Here is an 18,222-nt window from a genome sequence, read left to right on the forward strand (position 1 = left end):
CCTTCCACTTTCTTCCCTCTCTCCCACCTCCCCACTTTCCCTCCATCTCCCCCGCTCCCATCCCCGCACTCACCCCCTGCCCGCTCCCTCCCCGAGGCGGGGACGGCACAGCCCATCCCCGCCGGGGGGGCCGCGGCTCCACGTGCGGCGGTGGGCCGGGGGGCGGCGGGGCAGCGCCGGGGGTTCGGCGCGCTGCTGGGGAGGCGGCTCGGGCCGGGCTCGGCTCGGCGCGGCTCGGCGCGGCTCCGCCCGCTGCCCGGCGGCGGGGCGCTGTTGCAGGGCTGCCGCGGGCTCGGCCGGGCGGGTGGCGCAGCGCCGTGCCGTGCCCGACGCTCATCTCCGGCCGCCGGGGCGGGAGGAGCCGCGGGGCTCCCCATGAAGCGCCGGAGGATGAACAAGCTCTACATCGGTAACCTCAGCCCCGCCGCCACCGCCGACGACCTCCGGCAGCTCTTCGGCGACAGGAAGCTGCCCCTGGCCGGCCAGGTCCTGCTCAAGTCCGGCTACGCCTTCGTGGATTACCCGGACCAGAACTGGGCCATCCGCGCCATCGAGACCCTCTCGGGTGAGCGGCCCCGCGCGGCCCCCCCCGCGCCCCCCGTTCCCCGTTAGAGCTCCGGGTCCCCCCCCGGGCCGCCCCTCTCTTTCCCGCTCCCCCCCTCCCGGTTTCTCCGGCCCCTACGAATTTTTCGCTGATTTTTTTCTCCGATTTTATTGAGGGGCGACCGAACGGCGGAGCCCGGAGCCGGCCGCCCCCCCGGCACCCCCCCGGCCCCGGGCACCATTTTACGAGGTGCGCTGCCCCAACTCGCCGGGGGCGCGGAGCGGGAGGCGGCCGAAGGGGCGGCAGGGGGGGGCGGCGCGGCGCGGCGGCCGCGGGCGGAGGAGGGGGGGGAGCAGCGCCGCGGGGCCGCGTTCTGCGGAGTGGGGGTGATGAAGTGGGGATGGGGGGTATGCAGCGGGGGGTGCCCAGGGAAAGGCTTCGCCTGGGGGCGGCCCGGGGAGTGGGGGGGGGGGGGGGTTGGCGAGGTGCTGAGCGCGTTTTCCCCGCAGGTAAAGCGGAGCTGCACGGCAAAGTGTTGGAGGTGGATTACTCCGTGCCCAAAAAGCTCAGGTGAGCGGGGAGCGGCGAGGAGAGGGGGCACGGGGCCGTGCATCTGCACACACGCGCACACGCGTGGGGGGGAGGGGGGGGGGCGCGGGAGCGGCGCCCGCTTTTACTTTCGCTCCGCGAAGCGCCGCGCGGGGAGGAGAGAGCGGTGGGGGGGGTCGGGCAGCAGCAGCAGCAGCAGCACGGGCGCGGGGAGGGGGTGTCCCCGTCACTCTCCCCACGTTCCACACCTCTCCTGCCCCGGGTGGGCCGCAGCGCTCCGTTTCCCAACAAGCTCGGAGCGAGCGCCGTGTGTCCCGGAGCGCGGCGCGGCCGGGGGCAGCGCGGCATCGCGGTTCCGACCCACGTTTTCCCCACCCGACGTGTGAAGCGACGGCTGCGGGCTGAGCCTCGCTTGTGCCTGCGTGGTTTATGCCGTGCTTTCGGGGGCAGCGGCGCTCCGGGGGCGAGCCGCAGCGACGGGTGCTCGCTGCCGCATCCGCACCTCGTTATACCTCGATTTCGTGGTTTGCGAGTTGAAAATCGGTGACTGCGCCTTCGGGATGGGTTTGTGTGCGTCTGTGTTGAGTGTCGGCGGTTAAATAATGTGTTACGAAAGTTTTTTTGTTTTTCGTTTTGGGGGAGTTTTTGGGAACGCGGGTTGCCGTTTGGTTGCAGCAGGGAAAGGGAGCTCTGCTTAGGGGCGCCGGGGGGGTGCGCTGTTGGTGTGCCCCTAAGGACGGGCTGAGCATCCCGGTGGTGGGGGCAGATGGGAAATGACAGCAATATAGCGACAGCCATAAGAATCATGATATTAATAGTAGTAATAGCAATGATGATAACGTTGGCAGTAGTGGAACACCCGAAGCCCAGCCTGGGCACCACAGCACAGCTCGTGTCCCAGTGCTCTGGGTGGGGGAACAGCCCCACTGCAGCTCCCACTCCTTGAGGGGGAGCTGGGGGAGCCTTTTCTGCCTCCACCAACACAGAATCGTTTTCAAAGGGTTCTTTCAGGAAAGAATCGATTCCAAACGAGTTTGTGGCTTCCAGCAGGAATTACTCCTCCGGCTGTTAAACCCCAGAGGCTGTGGGGGCTCCGTGCTGGGCACCCCTTGGTGCCCTCGATCTTTCATTCCATTTTATTTTGCTTTATTTTTCCATCCTTTCTGCGCTGCAGCACCTTCTGGAGGGTGGATTATTTTTCCCACTGGTGCAGGACACAACTCGGGCTTCATGCCCCCGGCCCCGTATTGCCACTGTCACAGCTTGGCAGTGGCTGCAGTGCTCCTTTGGGGCAGAGCTTTGCGGGCAGAGCCTCGAGCAGCACTACACACGTGCTGAGGGCAGGCCAGTGTGCTGCCAGCCATACAACCAGGGCAGAAAAAACTGGATTTTCGGTTCATTTGGACACGAATAGCTTTGCTCCGGGTTCAAAATGGAATTCAGAGCAAATCAGAGGGAGGTGATGCTGCAGGAGGGCTCACACACTGACCCTGGTGTGTTGTTTTCATGTGATATTCCATGTTTTTGGTGGTGCAGGACTTAGACTGCAGAGCCCCGTGCTGTGCCGGTGGGTTCTGCTCCCAGTGCCACTGTCCCTCCCCAGGGTACAGCATGTGGCCACGGCCACCTCTGGGGTTGGGCTTGGAAAAAAATGCCGTGGAGGAAGGGGATAACATGGAGGGTGTGTTTGTTTTCTTTTTCCTTCTCCCCCCTTCATCCCCCCCTTAATCTGGAAAAACCTTGGCAGATGGACACCGCAGCGCTCAGCCCCGCGCTTATGCGTCCCCACGGCTGTGCTGTCACGTGTGTGGGGGGACCTTAATGCCTTCAGAGCATCAGGAGCAGCCCTGGGTGCCGTGCTGGTAGATGTGGGGCAGTGCAGAGATGCTCCTCCCCACGCAAACCCCATATCCAAATGGGAGACCCCAAGCGGGGGGGGGGGGGGGGAACCAGCAGAGCTCGGTATTTGGGGGCAGTGCAGGTGGGTGTCTCCCTGACTGCCTGTGGCTTTAGCTCTTGATGCCTGCACTTGGTTGGTTGTTTTTTATTTCTCCTCATGTGTTTGTGATTTGTGTGAGCAAAGCCGTGGGAAACAAGCAGGCTTTGCTCGTGTGCCCATGCAAAGGATTTACCCATTCCCCCAAGCTGAGGGTAGCTTGCTGCCGTGGGGCTGGCAGTGCTGGTCAGGTGCTTGTCCGTAAACCATCATTAGTGATCATAGAGTGATGATCATGATGATGGGTGTTACTCTGTTTGATTCCTCCCAGCCTGCTGCAGAGCAGGAGGGGTGCAGGTGTACTCATCGTGGGGTCTGCTTTTGGAGTTTGAGGGGGCTTAAATTAGCCTGAGGTGCTCCCAGAGATGGGAATTAATAAAAATAATGATGACCATTAATTAATTAACCCTCAGATCTGTATCGTGATCCAGCACTGCTTCAAGCAGGGGTCTGAAGTACAAACTCTCAGTGGCAGTAATAGTAGGATGGGATGGGGTGTAACTTACCGTAGGGATCCTGTTTCAGCAGGGGGTTGCACTGTATGTTCTCCAGAGGTCCCTTCCAACCTCTACAAGTCTGTGATTCTGTAGGTGGGATAAATGAGGATGAGGTGTGATGGGGTGGGTGGATGCCGTGGGAAAGGATGAGTGCAGTGGGATGGGATGCAGAAGGATGGGTGGTTTGAGACAGGATGGGTGGGGTGAGATGGAACGTGGGGTAAAATGGGATGGGTGGGATGCTGTGGGACAAGATGAGTGTGATGAGATGAGGTAGAGTGGGATGGGAGTAGGGATGGGTGGGTTGGGAAGGATAGGATGGGTGGGATACAGTAAAGTTGATGGAATGGGATAGGATGGGATGTGGGATGGGATGAAGAGGATAGGATGGGGTAGGATGAATCTTTATCCTCGCCATGCAGGGATCTTGCAGCTGTGCAACCAGCCCTGAAATCCCCCTGGTGACAGCAGGGACAGGAGTCTGTGGCCACTGGAGGGATCAGGGTTTGGTAGTGCCGCAGCAGACGGCGTGTTCTTTGGCTCTGGCTTCCCCATGTCTTTTAGTGCTCCATTTCTCTTATTGGCAGAGCCCCCTTTGGAGAGATCTGCAGCGTAGAGAGGGTCACAGAGAGGGGCTGTGTATTAGTGGTGTTTTGCAAAAGTATTTTGGGAACAGTGACCCGAAGCATCACATCCCTAGCATGCTTCCACCTGGAGTTTGCTCCCAAGCAAGGGCAAAGCTTTGCAAAACCTCTGGCCACTGGTGGGTCCCCAAAGCAGGCTGCAGATTCCCTGCACCGGGCTGAGCGCTCATGCAGCCGTAGGGAAAGGAGGCTCTGTGAGATGCTCTGGGCTGAAAACGGCAGCAAAAAGGGGAAAAATAACGTCTGTTAAAACACAGCGGGGAGGTGCAGGAGACCCAGAGGGAGAAGCGCAGGGATGCAGAGCTGTGTGGCAGCGGCACCTGGGCTGCAGGGCAGGTGTGTGCCTGCATCTTGCACTGCTGTGGTGCGTGGAGGCTGTGCCGAGAGGTTTCCTTGGAAACACATCAGCTCTATGGGGATGGAGCTTTCCTGAGATGGCTTCAGGCTCTGCAGGAGGTGGCCGGGGCTGGACTTGGGGCTGTCCCCTGGGGCTCTCTGGGCAGCGGGGTGCTTTGGTGGGGTCTTGCTGTCTCCTTCCCAGAAAGCCCCTGCTATGGCTGCCCGCCCGCCACCGCAACTCGGGGCTTTCTCTTTGCAGGAGCAGAAAGATCCAGATCCGAAACATCCCCCCGCACCTGCAGTGGGAGGTGAGAAGCACCACGCTTGCTCTGTGCCCCCTCAAAGCACCCATGTGGTCCTCTGTTTACCTTCCAGTAATCCCAGCTGGGAGGTGGGGAGGGCTGGGCTCCTTCCTGTTGCTCTCCTCTGGTCTCTCTGGAGTGATGGGGTGTGGGTGGGTGAAGGTGATAGAGCTTTTGGGTAGAGGTGGCTTGGAAATGGCCCTGAGGAGCAGAGAAGTCCTCCTAGAAATGGCTCATCCCAAAACTGACTTTGGAAGGAGGTCAGGGGTGGAGCAGGTTCTGAGCCCAGATGGCTCCTGCCCCGCACTTCCCACTTTTTGCTCTCTCCCCAGGTGCTGGATGGTCTCTTGGCTCAGTATGGGACAGTGGAGAATGTAGAGCAAGGTAAGGTGATTCGCTGTTTCTGTCCTCAGGCTTAGGGTTTGGATTTTGGGTGGTCCTGTGTGGAGCCAGGAGCTGGGCTCATTGACCCCTTGGTTCCCTTCCCACTCAGGGTACTCCATGATTCCATGGTTTTCTTCTCAGCGTCCCCCCATCAGCAAAAGCCCCATTGCTGATCCCAATTGCATCCCCCACAGCCGATGCTGGAAGGGCCAATCCTACCAAATGTAAATGTGGTTTTCAGAGTGATTAGGAAATGGTTTGCCCTCTGCTGCAAACATGGAGTACCACAGGATGGAGTGGTAGTGCTGGTCATCTCCTGCTGTGCACTGACACTCACTGTCTTTCTTTTCCCCCAGTTAACACAGACACAGAAACTGCAGTTGTCAACGTTACATATGCAACAAAAGAAGAAGCAAAAGTGTAAGTGGCTTCTTTTTTTTCTTTTTTTTTTTTCTTTTCTCTTGTCTGTGTTTTCTTTTTGTTCTGGGAACTTGGTGAAGCACCGTGCATGGGCAGTGGCAGCCACATTTACATCTTTCCATGAGCCAAAGAGCTGGTGCATCTCCGTGTCATGAGGATAGCTTTTGTCCACATTGCTATGGCACTTCCCATGGAGAGCGGTAGCCCTGCAGCATCTAAGCAAGAGGAGACCTGAGATAGTACCAGCCCCATTGCCCTCATTGTGGATCCTCCAGGCAAGGCAGATCTCCAGCCAACCACATGAATTCTCACAGCAAAGCGCAGTTGCAATTTCCCAAGCCCTCGGCTTCCTTGGGTTGTTTTTAATCTTCAAATACCTCCAGGGCTGTCTCATGGCCCTGTGCTTGTTCCCTTTGTGCCTTCTCTTGTCCCCAGGCAGCACTCAGCTGTGTCCACTTGCTGTGCCCTCCACACCCCATCTTTCCTACCAGCCTGCAGGTCCCTGTGGGTATCAGGTCCTATGAGCAGCCCATCCAGGAGTTGTCTTCTAGACTTGAACTGGGAATGTGCTGTATTACCACCAGTACAACCAGCCTCAGCTGCTGGGAAGGAGGAATACAGAGAGGAAGGTGGGAGCGGTGCTGAGGAGCCACTGCGGTGGTGGGAGTCCTGCGTGTACCTCTTGGCATCTGGGGACAAGCCAAGTTGGAGGCCCAGATTGGCAAAAACTCCATTTCTGCTCCCTGGAGCCACGAGAAGCATCTGACTGACTTCTAGAAGGCACCCCTTCACCATGCCCTTCTCTCCCTGCCTTACAGAGCAATCGAGAAGCTCAGCGGCCATCAGCTTGAGAGCTATTCCTTCAAGGTTTCCTACATCCCGGATGAAGAGGTGAGCTCCCCTCCGCCCCCCCAGCGATCCCGCCGCGGGGGCCACGCTTCCAGGGAGCAGGGCTCCTCCCCGGGGGGCTCCTCACAGCCCAAACAGCTCGATTTCCCACTGCGGATGCTGGTGCCCACGCAGTTTGTTGGTGCGATCATAGGAAAGGAGGGCTTGACCATAAAGAACCTAACTAAGCAAACCCAGTCCAAGTAAGTACCTCGAATGGTTTTCTTTCCTTCCGCAGGACTCTGTAGGTTCCCTTGCTTTTGAACTGTTGGCAAACGTTGTATTTTTGGGGTGTAGCTTCCTCAGAGGGCAGTGAACCTGACCCGTTGTCATGGGGTCCCATGGGGTCGGCCAGATCAACCCCACATCCCAGATACATCCTTGCTGGCCTGGGGGGAGTTTGCTTCCAGCAGGGCTCTCAGGGGGAAACTTGTACTATAAATAGACAGAAATGGAGATTTCGAAGCTTGGTGCTTTACAAAGCAGGAGAGCACTGCCAGCTCCAGTGCAGCCCCAATATGGATGCGCTCACTGCAGTCAGCCAGCCAGCATCACTTGGGTCACAGAACTCTCACCCTGAGAACATGGCTTGGGCTGAGCACTGGGAGAAAACAGGCAAATTTGGGGACAGAATGGGAATCCGAGAGATGGTGACTAACCTTGCCCATGGGATTTGCCCCTTGTTGGTGCTCTACAATGATTAGAGATGTCAGATAGGGATAAATGGGTTGCCGCGCAAGTGTTGCGTGAAGGTTGGGCTTTTTGGAGCAATTTGAAGCCTTTTTTTTTTCACAATCCGATGTTTTTACTTTTGAAGAAAAAGGAAAAGCAAGAGAAGGACTGTCTTGTTGAAGTTTCCCATGTTTCTCATGTCGATGTTTACATTGATTGCATGGTTTTCCTGCACGCTTTGTTTCTGCCCAGATTTGTTTGTGTGTAACCCAAAGCTGTCTTCTCCCATGTTCATCATCCTGAACCCGCTGATCCCACAGGACATGAGCCTCCTGTACCAGAACATCCTCCAGGGCGTCCTGTTTCTCAGAGGAGCTTTTAGAGGAAATTATTTGAACCTTAATAGTGCATCCGCTTGAGCCGAATTCCTTCCAGCCCCAGCTGATGCTCAGCTGTCTCTGAAGCACGCTGACCACTGCAGATCTCTGTATTATGGTCTCCCGTGTTTGTGCCCCATGATCTGCAGAGCAGAGTGGTGTAGTGCTTGGCATAGCTCAGGAGGATGCTCTCTTTGCTGATGCTTGCTCCTGCCAGCAGTTAGCAAAGACTGGTGCCCATCCTGCCCGTTCTTGTATGAAAAGTTAACCTCCAGCCTGGGTAAGAGAAATGTTTGAAGATTTACATGCATGCGTCCCTTGGGCTGAACTTGGAGCTCAAGCTCTGCTCATCTTCTTTGCCACCATCCCCTGCTCCCAGAGCTCATGGGCGATGGGTTTTAGAGGTGTCCTGGTTGACAAAAAGAGGTTTGTATGGAGAGGGGGCAGCACCCTAAGGAGGGGAGCGTGGCCACCTCGTAGCTGCGAAGGCACCTGCTGCCCTCCCAGCTGCAATGTGTGCTAGGTTTTGGCTCATGGCAGCCCTGCTTCTCCAGGTGAGTCCCTGAGTGTACTTGGCAGTGGGTGTGCCCTCACCCTTGCCACCTGAGACTGGAAAGTTTTCCTCTGCAAGCTCTGATTTCTGCCCTAAAACGTTTGCTGCTGTGTGGGCAGTTTCTGCTGCAGAGGTGTAGGCTTCCCATGCCTGCTACCATGCTCAGCAGTGGCCAGAGATGCTTCCTGAGCTCTGGGGACAAAACCAACCCTAGGCTGACCCATCCTATTCCATGGCAATCCCCTTCTCCATCCTCCCACTTAACTGGACCCGTGCACTATCAGCACTGGGATGCCTGGAGCCCTCTGGTTCTGTGGGGAGGACGTACCTGGATACAGCAGCCTGCTCCTGGTGTCCTGTGTCCTCTTGGCAGACTGAACTCATCCTTGCACATCCACATTTGGGATGGATTGTAGGCCAGCAGGAAACCTGGCCTATCTTTCTCTTGGATCCTCATTGTCTTGGAGTCTCCATCCAGCTCATTCATGGCTCTCAGCTCCACTTTGATACCAGGGCACAGCCACGTGCCCCATCTCCACCAACCTCAGCTGCCTGTGGGGTCAAGAAGGTGCCCAGCTCCATTCTCTTTGCAGTGGCCACAGGTTCCTCCGTGTACCTCCCAACAGTCACATCAAGCTGGTGTTAACATGTCACCACCACGCTGAAGCACGGACCTGTTGTCCCCTCTGCTGGCACTTTGTGATCCTTTTGCCAGCCCATCTGTACCTCGGGGTGGCAGGGGATGTCCCCATGCTTGCTGAGCATTGCCTCTGAAGGAACAAGTCCTCCAAGTCAACCTGATGGAGCTCCGCAGCCTGGAGCAGCTTGGAAGGTGTCTCGTGTGAGTGACAGCAAGCAGCTTGGTCACTGTGTGCCATAGACACAACTGAAGCAGAGATGAAATCAACCAGTGCTTCTTTGTACAGTCCAAGGAGGACCCGTGTCCTACCTGAGCAGTTCTAGCCAGAGCTGTAGGACATCTGCTGGAGTGACACAGCCCTCCAAGCTACCAGACTCTGCTCTTGCTCTTCAGTGCTTGGCTCAGACCACCCCCAAGTTCGTTTCAAAGCTGCTGTAGTAGACATTTAGCTCAGGGAAGGCTTGCCCAGCTGCTCCCCTTCCCTGTAGATGAAGCCTTCGTAGTCCTGTGTGCTGGCTGGTGGGCTCCTGGAGGAGATGACCCACATGAACCTGCTGTGACCCCTCATCACCCAGGCATCGTGCTGGGGGACACCCTTCACACTACAACACTTGGCCTTGCTTGCCCTGCAGCACCCACAAACAGTCCTGGCTGGGACGTGGACCTCATAGGAAAGCAAGAACTTGGCTGTTGCCAGCCAGTGCCACGATGGAGCTGAACCTGTGACGCTGGTGACATTTGCTTAACAGCGAGTATGGCACCTTCCAAGGAGGTCGAGGCTGGCTGCAAGATGGTGGCCACACAGCCAACAAGATGGCTGCACCGAGTTGCCCTCTGGGGGGTCAACGATGCGGTGGAAAAGGAGGAAAGCTGTTCTTCAAGATGTGTGGTTCGTGCCCGGGAATCTCCTACCCTGCTTTCCTCTCTCCTCTCTCTCAGGGCCCTTGCCAGGCACGGTGAGGCCCGTGCCTCCTTCCTGCCACCTGCCGAGGGAGGAGCGAGGAGATAGAGCACGGGCTCGGCCAGTGCGCAGGGGAAAGCTTTCTGGTCTCACATGGAAGGGCGTGAGTACAAGAGCTGTTGTTAACGTGCACGTGTGACTCCAGGCTGTGGAAACCACGGGTAAGTCGTCCCTCTGTCCTGGAGGACGTGGCGGTACTGCGCAGCCTCAGGTATTGTGCAGAGAGATTGAAGTTGGCCAGAAGGCTCTGAGCCGATCCCTGCTCCAGCAGGATGAGCCACAGGGACAGAGCTGGCTGCTGAGGGTTCTGTCCAGCAGAGATCTGTTCGACCCCATCTCGGCGTGTTGTTGGATGGGGGTTGACATCCCGCTGTTCCCAGGCAGATGGCAGAGGCACATGCAGGCCAGATGCGATCTAATCAGCGGAAGCAAAACACTGCTTCCAAGGGGCAGTAGATGTTACATCAGCTTTGCCCAAAGACGGATCAGATGTTGAAATGAGCCTGTTTGTGTTTAGCAAGCTGAAAGCTATACGCTCAGATACCTTCTTGCAACACCAGCCTCGTCTCAGGGCCTTCTCTCTGCTGGTTGTTTCGCCATAGGGTCGACATCCATCGGAAGGAGAATGCTGGCGCTGCCGAGAAGCCCATCACCATCCATGCCACACCAGAGGGCTGCTCCGAGGCGTGCCGTATGATTCTTGACATCATGCAGAAGGAAGCTGATGAAACCAAATCGTAAGTGCCCCTGGCTGAGGCATGTCATGTCAGCGGGTTTGCTGGGCGGTGCCGTGGGGTCCAGAAGCTCAGGTTGCTCTAGGGGTGTGAACTTGGAGAGTTCCCTTCCAGTTGAAACGATTCTGTCATTCTAAACCACGTGAAACACAGGAGTGCCATCAGGTTTGAGAAGTCCCCAAGCTCCTCTTCCCCAGAAGCTGGGAAAAGCAGTGGGATGCAGTGGTGTTCTGTTCCTTCCGCAAGTTGCTGCTGCCATTTGCTGGAGAACACTCTCTGGGCCAACTGGTCCTTGAGATTTTGGGTTTTTTTTCATATTTCAGAGCAGAAGAGATCCCCTTGAAAATCCTAGCACATAACAGCCTGGTGGGGAGGCTGATAGGCAAGGAGGGCCGCAACCTGAAGAAGATCGAGCAGGACACCGGCACGAAGATCACCATCTCACCGTAAGTGCTGGGTAGTGCTGGCAGCTCCCCACCATCCAGCACACCACTGAACCATGCAGCCACGTCCTCCTTTGTATGTTCCTCATCAAGGATGGGTGGTGGCACTGGGGAAGAGCATCACATCTTAGCCCTGTGCTGTCCCGAGGGCGATGCCTATTCTCTGCTTTGATAGTTCTCCTTTCTTTTTGGCGTGCAATATAACAGCATCTCCTGTTCTGTCTGAATGTGGGCTAGTTTGCAGGATTTAACTATTTATAACCCTGAGAGGACCATCACGGTGAAGGGCAGCACAGAGGCATGTTCCAATGCTGAAGTGGAGATCATGAAGAAGCTGCGAGAGGCCTATGAGAACGACATCGTGGCTGTCAATGTAAGTTCCCAACCCACCCCTCTGACATACCACTGCTTCAGAGCCACTGCTGAGGCAACCAGAAGAAAATGGAGCTGTGGGGGACAGCCTGTTGTGGACAGGGCCGTGCTATTTGGTAAAAAGCCTCAAAAGCCCACTCAACCATCTCTGTGTGTCTTTACATTTCTAGCAACAGGCCAACCTGATCCCAGGACTGAACCTTAGCGCTCTGGGGATCTTCTCGACAGGGCTGTCCATGCTCCCATCCTCAGTGGGGGCTCGAGGCGCTGCCGCAGCCGCCCCTTACCACCCTTTTGCAGTAAGTGCATGAGAATTTGGGGGGTGGGTGTTAATTTGTGGGAGTCTTTGTAGCTCTTGGAGTTGGGTTGATGCTGTAGCTGTGGGAGGAGTGGCATGGGGAACCTTGAGCAAGAGCTCCAGCTCTTGGCTAGTTTGGGAAGATGCTCACTCCTAGGAGGAGAGGAGGTGAATGCCTTTGGCTTGTCCCACTTTGGGTTTTGCTCCCTGGGTAGACGAGCTGCATGCTGGTGTTGCGCTGAGTCTCACCTCTGCCTAGGACTTGCCGTGCCTTGATGGTGGTTCTCTGCTTTTCACCCACACTATCTGCATCCCGTGCGTCATGGCCAGGTGGTGCCCTGCAGATGTGGGTGCACCACCTCCTCAGAGAGGCTGAACTGCGGCAGGACCTGCAGGCATTGCTGCCAGCAAGCTGAGCATGGCTGGGATGGGGAGAAGCAGCAGCACCCCCTGCTTGTTGACACTCAGAGGGTTGTGATTACTGAGGGCATATCTTCAGAGAGAAACACCACTAGAAACTCTTCTTGTTGACATGAAACAGGTCCTTCTGATTTTTCCAGAAGTCTTGTAACTAGTAAATGTAGGTACAGCCTTAGGAAGGAGATGTATGTGAATGTGTTCGGGTATCTGGGCTGTGTTGCCTACAGTAGTGGAAATGCTAAATCATGGCCTGAAGCAGTGATTGAGCACCTGGTGGGAAGGCAGGGCCAACCCAGGTGCATGCATTGTACCTGAGTGATTGGAAGGGTGGAGCCAGGATCTACCACTTCCCAGACCTCATTTAAGGGTTGGCAGTGGAGGCAAGGGTATCTCGCTGGAGATCCCTGCCTACCTGAGGAGTTCCAAAGGTAAACAGTTTCTTCCTTTCATTTCTGCATCCGTGGCTTCTGTGTTTGGGCTTATCCTCATCTGCTGCAGCCAAAGATTTTGACACGCTGCTATTATGGCTGTGCTTTCCATCCCATTATAGTGTTATGCCTACATGTGTCCGTGTTGAGCTGCACAGACACACACCAGGACACATGGAAGCCAAAAACCCATGAGGATGGTGGGCAGGGAGGACACCAGGCCCCTGTAGTGGTGGTGAACAACCTCTTGTGCCCTAGCATCTGTAGGGCACCCTTAGTGTGACCAAGAGATAGAGTGCAAACCTGCGAAGCCAGTCCAGCTCCCTATCCGTATCTCAATCTGTGTGTTTGCTCAGATGCTTTAAATGCAGGGAGGATGCCTCACTGCATGTTAATTTACTTTTGTACTGTTTTCTTTTTCTGGCAACGCCAACAGCAGAGTGGCAGGAGGAGAACGGTGAGTGCTGAGCCCATGTGCATGGGCTTGTGGTGCAGAGAGGAGGCTGGGTGTGACCTTGGGGCTTGTGGCCATGTGTGGTGATACCCAAATGAGTCCCTGTCCCCTGGGCATTGCTAAATTCAGGGCAAAAGAGCGTTGCAGCAAGTTGAAAGCAAAGGGAGCCCCTTCATTCCTTTCCTGCTTTCAGCCTGTGGAGCAGCAGGGCAGTGTCTCAGCATACTTCATGTCTACGGGGTGCTTAGTCAGTCTGTCTGTCCGTATGTCTCTGAGAGAGGATGGGAAGTACAGGTTGGTGCCTTTGGGAAATGCAGATTGGAACATCTAATTTGGCAGCAGCATTTCTTGCTTCACGGACTGGAGCAGCTTTCAGTTCTTCCAGGCAGACTCCTGGGCTCCTTTACCCAAAACTGTGTATTTCCCAGAGCAAAACAAGGAGCAAGCCAATGCTAAACAGGGAATTGGCTCCCAGGCAGTTCCTTGCCCCCAAGGAACTGGGGCTTGTTTTTCACATGAAGTCCTAGAAGTCATTACAGTTGAAAAAGACATCCAAGATCTCTACATCCAACCCCAGCTCGCCCCACTGTGCCTACTGACCGCATCCCTCACTGCCACATCTCCACAGCTCTGGAACACCTTCAGGGATGGTGAGTCCCCCACCAACCTCGGCAGCTGTGCTGGTGCCTCACCACTCTTTCTAAGAAGAAATTGTTCCTAATATTACATCCATGTCACTGTCAGAGTGGTGATCGTGGTGGCTGGAGCTCAAATCCTGAGTTTTGGAGAAGTGTGTGGAGCATGAGGAAGGATGCTCGTGGTGTGAGGAGGAGTAGGGAAGTACTGAGCTCCCCGTGTCCCTGGGGCTGGGCAGGGTGCTGTGGTGCAGGAGATGATGCCTGTGGCTGGAGCACAAGCTTGGTGCAACCTTTACTTTATCTCCTCTGGCACTGAGAATCATGTCACGAATCCATGACATAAAATAGTCACGGATTCAGTTGTAACCGTACCACTGTTGGTCACAGCATTGTTTTGGTGTTGGTTTGCAGACTGAGGGACATCCCCATGTCCCTGTCACGGGTTTTGGGGACGTCCCTGACTCTGCTCCCTGTCCCCCTGCAGAGCTCCTCGGCGTACCTCTCAGGGCTGTATGGAGCCTCCCCCGTTGGTGCCTTTCCACATCAGCACCCAGTAAGTGCCCCTGTTTCCCCATGGGTCCCCCTCTGCTGTCCCCAGGGCAGGGATGCAGCTTGGGGTAGCACTTGTCCCCACACAGTGCCATGCTCCTGCTTGGCAGGCTCTGGTTGGGATGGTTTTGGAGGTCATGTGCCAACCACCTTCAAAATCAGGAATGGCAAATGGAAAAAAGCAGGAGTTAAGGATAAACCTTTGCTCTCCCTGGCAGCTCCCTGAGCAGGAGGTTGTGAACTTGTTCATCCCAACGCAGGCAGTGGGGGCCATCATTGGGAAGAAGGGGCAGCACATCAAGCAGCTGGCACGCTTCGCAGGGGCCTCCATCAAGGTGAGCAGCAGCCTCACATCTGGCTTTCTCCTCCTAGGGGGTGGGAAGGGGCTCCTCCAGAGAGCTGATGCCCACCATGGGGTGGTGGTCCTATCCCTGCAGCTCTCTGTGTGGATCCCTCTGTCTTGGGGGATGCTGCAGCACCCTGATGTTCTCCAGGCACGTGGGTGGCAATGGCTGAGTGCGCACCAGAAGTGCCAAGGAGCTGGATCAGCCTCTCCTTGGAAGGGAAGGGAGGTTTAGGTAGTGTCTATGAGGCCAGGTGTCCCCATGGAGCACTGGGGACAGCACCTCCCAGGTGGGTCTTGCCAAAGCAGAGCCTGCTCACACACTCCTGCCCCCCTCCTATTTTGCAGATTGCCCCAGCAGAAGGTCCTGATGCTACTGAGCGGATGGTCATCATCACGGGGCCACCTGAGGCACAGTTCAAGGTGGGCTCAGTGCTGGGAATGGGAGCACAACTCGGGTATCCCTTGGGTCCCTGGTGGGTGATGGGGCTGGGGGACACTGCTTGTTGGTGCTGGGGTGCAGGCTGCTGTTTTCCTACGTTTCACATCACCCTCCCGCAGGCCCAGGGGCGAATATTTGGGAAGCTGAAAGAAGAGAACTTCTTCAACCCGAAAGAAGAGGTGAAGCTTGAAGCCCACATCAAGGTGCCTTCCTTTGCAGCTGGCCGTGTGATAGGCAAAGGTGGCAAAACGGTACGGCAGGCGCAGCAGCGGGGCTGGGTCCTCCTGGGTATGGCTACCCCAGCAACACAGGCTCTGCCTTCTGCTGCAGGTGAACGAGCTGCAAAACTTAACGAGCGCAGAGGTCATCGTGCCCCGAGACCAAACCCCGGATGAGAATGAGGAGGTCATCGTTAAGATCATCGGGCATTTCTTTGCCAGCCAGGTGAGGCTTTCGCTGCGTCTTCTCTCACCGCTCCACGTTCTGCCTTCCAGATGCCCGCCCTACACGAGCATCCTTTTGCTGGCGGCTCTGGGAGGCACTATTGGCGTCTCAGCAGCTCTCCCCAGTGGCGGTAGTGCAGAAATTAAAGATAGGCTCCGTCCGGGTAAAGCACACGTTTGGGCACCGCGGGCTCCCCTGACCGCCGCCTCTCGCTTTCTCTCCAGACTGCACAGCGCAAGATCAGGGAAATCGTCCAGCAGGTGAAGCAGCAGGAGCAGAAACACGCTCAGGGAGCCCCTGCCTCGCAGCACAGCAAGTGAGGCTCCCTCCCAGCGCGCCGATGAATGTACCCCTGCCAGCACGGGCAGGGAGCAACCAAAGAGCACCCCGGGGCACAGGGCTGGCGCGGGGACGGCCCCCTGCAGCCCGCAGCGCCCGGCCTCTCCGTCCCACAGCCTCCGCCTGACTCGGTTCCTGACGCTATCCCTTTAGTTGGACTAACATAGGCAGAGGGCTTTGGGATTTTGTTGTTTTGTTTGTTTGTTTTTCTAATCGTTTCTATTATTTCCCCCCCAAATGCCCCGTTTTGCAGCCATTCCCTGGCCAGGTGTGGCTGGAGGATCCCATCCGGCACCCGGTGTCCGTGCCGGTCCTATATTTTAGAATTAATATATCAATAACAAAACTAATGCTGGTTTTTAATTTTTATAATTTTTTTATAATTTTTTTTTCTTTTTTTTTTCTTTTTTTCTTTTTTTTTTTTTTTAATGTCACAGGGGTGGGATGTTTGTTTTAGTCAAAGCAGGCTTTTCTAGGCTTAAGAGCTAGTCCAGTGGTTCTCTAATGCACAGTAGCACAGATTGTAGGATTGCCAGCAGGAACAACAATTAAAGAAGTGTTAACGAGCAGTTTCTTAAGGGCTGTGAAAGCAGTGCCATGGGGACTGCCTGTATGAGCCAACAGAAGGGATACCGTCTCCTACCAGAGAAAACTCTCCCCTTCACACGCCCTTTCCTCTTTGCTTCACAACTGGGTTTTGCATCTGTTCTGCCCCACGCCCTGTCCATCTGTCCATCTCTTTGTCTCCATCACTGCCAGACAAAGCTGTGCTCAACGTTAGCACCCCAAAACCAGCCCTGCCCCGCGGTCAGCCCGCAGAGAACAACCCCCCGCCCCCCCCAGGGCTCTTTTGGAGGATAAATTGCTTTTTGGGAGCTTTTTTTTTTCATATTGAAGGGAGAAATAAGAGGGAAAAAAGATATTTTCAAAACGTTGTTGGCCCAGGGCTTGGAGAAAGAAAAGACCTTGCAAAAGTTTTTACAAGAACACAACACGCATACACACACACACAAAGAACTACCTCAGGTTTTCGTACCTCAGCACCTTGCGCTTGTGTTTCCCTTTTAGAGATTTTTTGTATGCCTTGTAAAACTGATAGTTGGAGCAATTTTTTTTATTTTTGTAATAAAAACAAAAGTTGGAAAACTATCTCGACCAAATCAGCTGCGAGGCGGGAGGAGGAAAACCAGCGTCCGAGAGCTCTTCTGTAATCTCCAGCTTGCCCAGAGCCAGTGGCCGTTCCTTTGGAGAAACGTTCAAAAGAGGAGAGGAAAATTTAAAAAAAAAAAGAAAAAGAAAAAAAAAGCACAAAAATAATAATAAAAAAAAGGTAAAAAGGAAAAAAATAAAATAGCAAAAGGTGATGAAAGCCAAGCGGCAAAAGAAAGGACCAGGGCTGACCGCCCGGCGAGGTGCTGAAGGCTGAGCCCGTGCCAGCGATGTACCGACAGACTGCAATGCCAGTTTTTGTCTGCTGCAAAGTGTTCTGTGAAAAAAGCCAACGACAACAAAAAACAAAATATATCCAGCTAACAAGAGCCTGAGCTTGCTCTGCGTTGCTTTCTTTCCTGTGCCCTGTGGTGGCCGTGGCCAGGCTGAGCGCAGGGTGGGCGCACAGGCCCAGGGGGGGAAAAGGGTGGGTGGACTGTAGGGCTGCTGTTGGGGGTTTTGTTGTAAATCCAGCAGCGTGGAGGCCCTGATGGCCAAAGGAAGAGCTGTGCTGTCCCTGTCAGCCTCCAGCGTGCCGCGTCTTCGCTGCTGACCTTGGGGCTGGATGTTGACCCGATGGACGCAGGTTGAAGCCCAACCTCCCACATCCCACCCCCTCAGGCTGCAGCAGCCTCACCGCAGCCAAATTTCACCTCCCACGTGAGCTCTTTATCTAGTTTTTTGAGGAGGGGTTGCAGGCATGGACAGCAGTTGCATGAACTTCCAGAGATGTCACCATCATCAAAGCCACCTCTCTGCACTGAGATCACCACTGTGCCTCTCCAGTTGGCAAAGCCAAAACAAGGCCACCTCATGTTTTCTGACGGACCACCAGTTGTGCTTATGCAGCCCTAGAGCTCAAGCATCCCTGCTGGCTCCCGTGGCCATGTCTCTTGCTAAGTATCAGCTCCCAAGTGCAGGCAGACCAGCTGTGGGCTGGGCATTGGTATGCAGCCAATGGGGAATGGCCTAAATGGGGCTCAAACTGCCCCTGTATGAAAACGGGGAGCTCCCTGCACCTGTGATTTACTGCAACTGGGAGATGTGTGCATGGGCAGCAAGGCTGGTGCCAAAAAGAGAAAACCCAACTCACAGCCTTGGAGCGGGCTCCTTCCCTCTGGTGCACCCATCACCAGTAGCTCCAAACAGCAAAGCAGGCTGCTTGTGGCCACGTGCTTTGTAGAAGCAGCCTCCGGTCTCGTGTTGCAGCAGCAATTCCCAAGTCTGTCCCCTCACCCCCAGCCAGCCTGCAATCAGCAATGACTTCTCCCACCCCGATGGATGACCCACACGAACCTCGGTGATGGATTTGATGGTGACACAAGGGCTGAGCCCCCCCCCAA

At 55.5% G+C, this 18,222-nt stretch overlaps 1 protein-coding gene across 4 annotated transcripts; it reads left to right on the forward strand.

The window, feature by feature from the left end:
• Positions 1-274: 274 nt before the first annotated feature.
• Positions 275-17,214, forward strand: IGF2BP2 (insulin like growth factor 2 mRNA binding protein 2). 4 transcript variants are annotated; one of them, XM_052685991.1, is made up of 18 exons: positions 275-565; positions 1,054-1,114; positions 4,829-4,877; positions 5,204-5,255; positions 5,612-5,675; positions 6,494-6,566; positions 6,699-6,766; positions 10,369-10,503; positions 10,824-10,946; positions 11,181-11,316; positions 11,486-11,614; positions 12,898-12,918; positions 14,038-14,106; positions 14,321-14,437; positions 14,794-14,868; positions 15,007-15,138; positions 15,218-15,331; positions 15,556-17,214. In XM_052685991.1, exons 1-18 carry the CDS (start codon positions 376-378, stop codon positions 15,649-15,651), a joined length of 1,704 nt encoding a protein of 567 aa, XP_052541951.1. In that variant the 5' UTR covers positions 275-375; the 3' UTR covers positions 15,652-17,214. The 4 variants fall into 4 exon arrangements, with proteins under 4 accessions (XP_052541951.1, XP_052541948.1, XP_052541950.1 ...); XM_052685988.1 differs by having other exon boundaries at positions 6,494-6,766; XM_052685989.1 differs by lacking the exon at positions 12,898-12,918 and having other exon boundaries at positions 276-565; positions 6,494-6,766.
• Positions 17,215-18,222: the final 1,008 nt, after the last annotated feature.

The sequence above is a fragment of the Tympanuchus pallidicinctus genome, unplaced genomic scaffold (assembly GCF_026119805.1).
Source record: "Tympanuchus pallidicinctus isolate F22 unplaced genomic scaffold, pur_lepc_1.0 scaffold22, whole genome shotgun sequence".
Lineage (NCBI taxonomy): Eukaryota > Metazoa > Chordata > Aves > Galliformes > Phasianidae > Tympanuchus > Tympanuchus pallidicinctus.

Excerpts from the sequence above, each read along its gene's own strand:
- IGF2BP2 (XM_052685988.1), top strand. The coding sequence starts at position 376 with ATGAAGCGCCGGAGGATGAACAAGCTCTACATCGGTAACCTCAGCCCC. Across the intron at positions 6,767-10,368 it reads ACTAAGCAAACCCAGTCCAA|GGTCGACATCCATCGGAAGG; the intron begins GTAAGTACCTCG and ends GTTTCGCCATAG. Across the intron at positions 14,438-14,793 it reads TCGCAGGGGCCTCCATCAAG|ATTGCCCCAGCAGAAGGTCC; the intron begins GTGAGCAGCAGC and ends CCTATTTTGCAG.